The sequence below is a fragment of the Oryctolagus cuniculus genome, chromosome 15 (assembly GCF_964237555.1).
Source record: "Oryctolagus cuniculus chromosome 15, mOryCun1.1, whole genome shotgun sequence".
NCBI lineage: Eukaryota > Metazoa > Chordata > Mammalia > Lagomorpha > Leporidae > Oryctolagus > Oryctolagus cuniculus.
Window position 1 is genome coordinate 27,156,573 of NC_091446.1, and position 6,000 is coordinate 27,162,572.

Here is a 6,000-nt window from a genome sequence, read left to right on the forward strand (position 1 = left end):
TGTATGAAGCAATGTGTGTTTGTTTTTAAGCCCTGCTCCTCAGATTCTTGTACCCTCTGTGATCTTCCACTCAGCGGGTTGGTATGCTCAAGACTTTTATCCCAAATAAAATAAAAAGCCCAAGTCCACTCCTGAAGCCTCATTCCCCTCTAGTTTTCCTTTCATGTCTCCCCTTTCCTTTTCAATCAGCATCTTAGCAGAAAACATAACAGAGACCCGTGTCTTTATCTCATCCCCTATTCACAGACTACTCAATGCACCCTGGTCTCACTCTGTCTCATGACCGGGGTGAGCTGTGCCCTTCGTGTTGCCGAATTCCTTGGCTGTCTTTCAGACCCTCCCTTATAAGACTCTGAGATGGCCGGCGCCGCAGCTCACTTGGCTAATCCTCTGCCTGCAGCACCGGTACCCCAGGTTCTAGTCCCATTTGGGGCGCCGGATTCTGTCCCGGTTGCTCCTCTTCCAGGCCAGCTCTCTGCTGTGGCCCGGGAAGGCAGTGGAGGATGGCCCAAGTGCTTGGGCGCTGCACCCGCCTGGGAGACCAGGAGGAGGCGCCTGGCTCTGGGCTTCAGATCAGCGCAGTGTGCCGGCCGTAGTGGCCATTTGGGGGGTGAACCAATGGAAGGAAGACCTTTCTCTGTCTCTAACTCTGCCTGTTTGAAAAAAAAAAAAAAAAAAAAACCCGGACTCTTTGCTGGTCTGTCAGTGGGAGCCCTTGTCGCCGTCCCCTCGCCTCCTGCAGCGCCGCACGTTCTTGCAAAGCCCCATCATGCGTGAGTGCATCTCCATCCACGTCGGCCAGGCTGGTGTCCAGATCGGCAATGCCTGCTGGGAGCTCTACTGCCTGGAACATGGCATCCAGCCCGATGGCCAGATGCCAAGTGACAAGACCATTGGGGGAGGAGACGACTCCTTCAACACCTTCTTCAGTGAGACGGGCGCTGGCAAGCACGTGCCCAGGGCCGTGTTTGTAGACCTGGAGCCCACGGTCATTGATGAAGTTCGCACCGGCACCTACCGCCAGCTCTTCCACCCCGAGCAGCTCATCACGGGCAAGGAAGATGCTGCCAATAACTATGCCCGCGGGCACTACACCATTGGCAAGGAGATCATTGACCTCGTCCTGGACCGAATTTGCAAGCTGGCTGACCAGTGCACTGGCCTGCAGGGCTTCTTGGTTTTCCACAGCTTTGGTGGGGGAACTGGTTCTGGGTTCACCTCCCTGCTGATGGAACGCCTCTCTGTCGATTACGGCAAGAAGTCCAAGCTGGAGTTCTCCATCTACCCAGCCCCCCAGGTTTCCACAGCTGTGGTGGAGCCCTACAACTCCATCCTCACCACCCACACCACCCTGGAGCACTCTGATTGTGCCTTCATGGTAGACAACGAGGCCATCTATGACATCTGTCGTAGAAACCTCGATATCGAGCGCCCCACCTACACTAACCTGAACCGCCTTATTAGCCAGATCGTGTCCTCCATCACGGCTTCCCTGCAGTTTGATGGAGCCCTGAATGTTGATCTGACAGAATTCCAGACCAACCTGGTGCCCTACCCCCACATCCACTTCCCTCTGGCCACATACGCCCCCGTCATCTCTGCTGAGAAAGCCTACCACGAGCAGCTTTCTGTAGCAGAGATCACCAATGCCTGCTTTGAGCCGGCCAACCAGATGGTGAAATGTGACCCTCGCCACGGTAAATACATGGCTTGCTGCCTGCTGTACCATGGCGACGTGGTTCCCAAAGATGTCAATGCTGCCATCGCCACCATCAAGACCAAGCGCAGCATCCAGTTTGTGGATTGGTGCCCCACTGGCTTCAAGGTTGGCATTAACTACCAGCCTCCCACGGTGGTGCCTGGTGGAGACCTGGCCAAAGTGCAGCGAGCTGTGTGCATGCTGAGCAACACCACAGCCGTGGCCGAGGCCTGGGCTCGCCTGGACCACAAGTTTGACCTGATGTATGCCAAGCGTGCCTTTGTTCACTGGTACATGGGGGAGGGCAGGGAGGAGGGAGAGTTTTCTGAAGCTCGTGAGGACATGGCTGCCCTGGAGAAGGATTACGAGGAGGTTGGAGCAGACAGTGCCGAGGGAGAGGATGAGGGTGAAGAATATTAACCTGTCTGCACACGCTGCTGCTGTTTGTGTCTTGTGAAGCTGTCAATAAAAATGATGTTTGCATATTAAAAAAAAAAGACTCTGAGGTGCATTATTGATTGTTTCCAACTCTTTAGACTCTCCACTATGAAATATCATACAACCCCAGATGCTCCGTAATTCTTTGTTTCTTCCCTTCTTCCCATTGCCATCTCATGTATGTCAAGGTTCGAGAGTCTGTCCTTGGCCCTGCTCCATCAGCATTCTCCCTCACTGATATCACCCCTCTCAAGGATGTCGCCCTCACCAACAGTCAACAATTAACAAACAGTCGCTGCTCTTGGCACTCACGGAGTCTGCCAGATGGAGAACTTCTACTAGAGATGTCAATCATTGCCTCCCAACACTCGTCTCTGACGTCAGTTTCCGAACTTTTGCCTTAGTGAGCCTGAGGGAATCTGGCCCTAGAACAAGGGAATGAAATCGGTTTCTCCTTTTTGAGAACTTGACCTGCACTCTCATGAGAGTGGGAGGCAGTGGTCTCAGATGCTGACTTAACAGTCACAGCCTGGCTGTACAGTTCACTCCCTACCCTTGGATATTAGTCACTATGTCTATCATATGAATTACTGAAAAATCTGTCTTCAACTTTTTTTACATTTTAATTAAATTGTAAAAAGTAAGGCTACTACTTAAAGCAAAAATCCCCAAATATATGTGATTGAATTTTTAAAAAATATTATTTTATTTTTTTACTGTTGATAATGATACATTTGTTAGAAGATTTATTTAATTTAGACGCAGAGTTATAGAGAGAAAGAGGGAGAGACAAAGAGAAAAGTCTTCCCTCTGCTGGTTCACTCTGCCAAGGGCTGCAATGGCCGGAGTTGGGCCAATCCAAAGCCAGGAGCCAGGAGCTTCTTCCAGGTCTCCCATGTTGGTGCAGGGGCCCAAGCACTTGGGCCATCCTCCACTGCCTTCCCAGGCCACAGCAGAGAGCTGGACCGGAAGTGGATGCGAACCATCACCCACAGGGGATGCCGGCCCCGCAGGCAGGGGTTTAGCCCCATGATTGCATTTTATGGCCTTTGTTGGTTTGATCTTTTGAGTTTTTAAAGAAAATATTTATTTATTTATTTATTTAAATGGCAGAGCAACAGAAAGAGAGAGTGGATGTTATCTTTTACCCCCCAGTATACTCCCCAAATGCTCTCAACAGCCAGGGCTGGACCACGCCAAAGCCAGGAGTCACAAATTCCATCCCTGTCTTCCACACAGGTACTAGGGACTCAGTACTTGAGCCACCACCTGCAGCACCCCCAGGCGTATTAGCAGAAACCTAAATTAGAAGCAGAGTGGTTATGGGGTCGGTGTTGTGGCACAGCAGGCTAAGCCATAGCTTTAACTCTGGCATCCTATATGGGCACCTACTCAAGTCCAGAGGCTGGCTGCTTCCTTTCCCATTCAGCTCTCTTCTTCTTCTCCTTCTCCTTCTTCTAGATTGAATTATCTATTTGGAAAGTCAGAGTTACAGAGAGAAAGGGAGAGAAAGAGAGAGACCTTCCATCTGCTGGTTCACTACCCAGATGGCCACCATGGCTAGCGCTGGGCCAGGCCAGAGCCAAGAATTTCATCCGAGTCTTCCATGTGGGTGGCTTCTTAATAAAGACATTTTCGACTCATCTGAAAAATATATGCTCTATTACCAGTATGCGTAACACACAGAAGAAGGTAATTTATAAAATCTGCCTGGAGATGGTTGAAGTGACATTCACGGGGTGGGTGTTGTGGTCCAGCAGGTTGAGCAGCAGCTTGGGAAGCCCAAATCCCATATCGGAGTACCTGGGATCAAGTCCCTCCCCTGCTTCCAAACCAACTTCCTGCTAATGCTCCTGGGAGGCCGTGGAGGATGGCCCAGGTGCTTGGGTCCCTACCACCCAATGGGATGCCTGGATGGAGTTCCTGACTCCAGGCTTTGGCATGGTCCCGTCTGGTTGTTGGGAGTATCTGGGGAGTAGAGCAATGGATGGAAGGTTTCTCTGTCTTTCCCATTCTGTCATTCTGCCTTTCAAATAAATAAATTTTTGAAATGACTTTAGGGCTTAGATTCAGGCCTTTACAATTTCTCTTTTAAAATCTTTGCAAATTAATTTAGCAAAGATAAGGCAGGACCCAATCACATCTTCTGCTTTCCTAGAAAAAAAAATTTTTTAAAGATGTATTTATTTATTTGAAAGTCAGATCGGCACAGCTCCAGCCTTTGTGGCTGATTGGGGAATGAACCAGTGGATGGAAGACCTCTCTCTCTCTCTCTCTGCCTCTCCTTCTCTGTGTAACTCTTTCAAATAAATAAATAAATCTCTTTTTTTAAATTTTTTTTTTAACAGGCAGAGTGGACAGTGAGAGAGAGACAGAGAGAAAGGTCTTCCTTTGCCATTGGTTCACCCTCCAATGGCCGCCGCGGCCAGCACAGTGCGGCCGGCACACCACGCTGATCCGATGGCAGGAACCAGGTGCTTCTCCTGGTCTCCCATGGGGTGCAGGGCCCAAGCACCTGGGCCATCCTCCACTGCACTCCCTGGCCTCAGCAGAGAGCTGGCCTGGAAGAGGGGCAACCGGGACAGAATCCGGCGCCCCAACCGGGACTAGAACCCGGTGTGCCGGCGCCTCTAGGCGGAGGATTAGCCTAGTGAGCCGCGGCGCTGGCCTAAATAAATAAATCTTTTAAAATAATAACAATAATTTTAAAACACCCAGGGTGTGTTTGGTGCAACAGTCCAGACGCTACGCTGGATGCTGGCACCCCACGTCAAAGCACATGGGTTGGAATTCTTGCTTCATTTCTGATTCCAGCTTCCTGTGGATGTGCACTCGGCGAGGCAGCAGGAGACAGTTCGAGTGGCTGAGTCCCTGCCACACACATGGGAAACCACAGATTGAATTCCTGGCTCCTGGCCTGTCCTCCCAGCCCTGGTATATTAGGTATTTGGGGAGTGAACAAGTAGATGGGAGAGCTCTATCTGTTTTTGTTTGTAAAGATTTATTTATTTATTTGAAAGTCAAAGTTATGGAGAGAGGAAGAGACAGACAGAGCTTCCATCTGTTGGTTCACTCCCCAGATGGCCTCAACGGCCAGGGCTGGACCAAGCTGAAACCAGGAGCCAGGCACTTTCTTCCCCCATGTTGGGTGGCAGAGGCCCAAACACTTGGGCCATCTTCCCCTGCTTTCCCAGGCCACTAGCAGGGAGCTGCCTGGGAAGTGAAATAGCTGGGACACAAACAAGCGCCTGCATGGGATGCCAGCACTGCAGGCGGTGGATTTACCCACTATGCCACAGCGCCAGCTCCAAGACCTCTGTTTGTCTGTCTCTGTCTCTCTGCCTTTCAAATAAATAAGTGAAAATTTAAAAATAAAGAAAAAGAGATGACTTAATACTTGTACCTGTCCTCATTTAAAAAAAACCTAAATATATGAACATTATTCAGCTATAAAAAGAATGACGTTCTGATATATGCTACAAACGTAGATGAAACTTGAAGACATGTTAAGTGAAATAAGCCAGACAGAATAAGACAAATATTGTATGATTCCACTTAGAAGAAACAGGCATATTACTTTTTTAAAAATATTTTATTTATTTGAGAGGTAGAGTTACAGACAGTGAGAGAAAGATATCCCTTCTGCTGGTTCACTCCCCAAATAGCCGCAACAGCCAGAGCTTTACTGAGCTGACGCCAGGAGCCAGGAGCTTCTTCCTGGTCTTCCATGTGGGTGCATGGGGTCAAGCACTTGGGCCATCTTGCACTGCTTTCCTGGGCCACAGTAGGGAGCTGGATTGGAAGAGCAGCCGAGACTAGAACCAGCGCCCACATGGGATGCCAGAGCCACAGGCAGAGGATTA

At 49.9% G+C, this 6,000-nt stretch overlaps 1 protein-coding gene across 1 annotated transcript; it reads left to right on the top strand.

Annotated features, from left to right (window-relative positions):
* Positions 1-687: 687 nt before the first annotated feature.
* Positions 688-2,196, top strand: LOC100346652 (tubulin alpha-1C chain). The gene has a single exon (XM_002718586.5). The coding sequence runs from the start codon at positions 770-772 to the stop codon at positions 2,117-2,119; it is 1,350 nt and encodes a 449-aa protein (XP_002718632.1). The 5' UTR covers positions 688-769; the 3' UTR covers positions 2,120-2,196.
* The last annotated feature ends 3,804 nt before the right edge of the window (positions 2,197-6,000 follow it).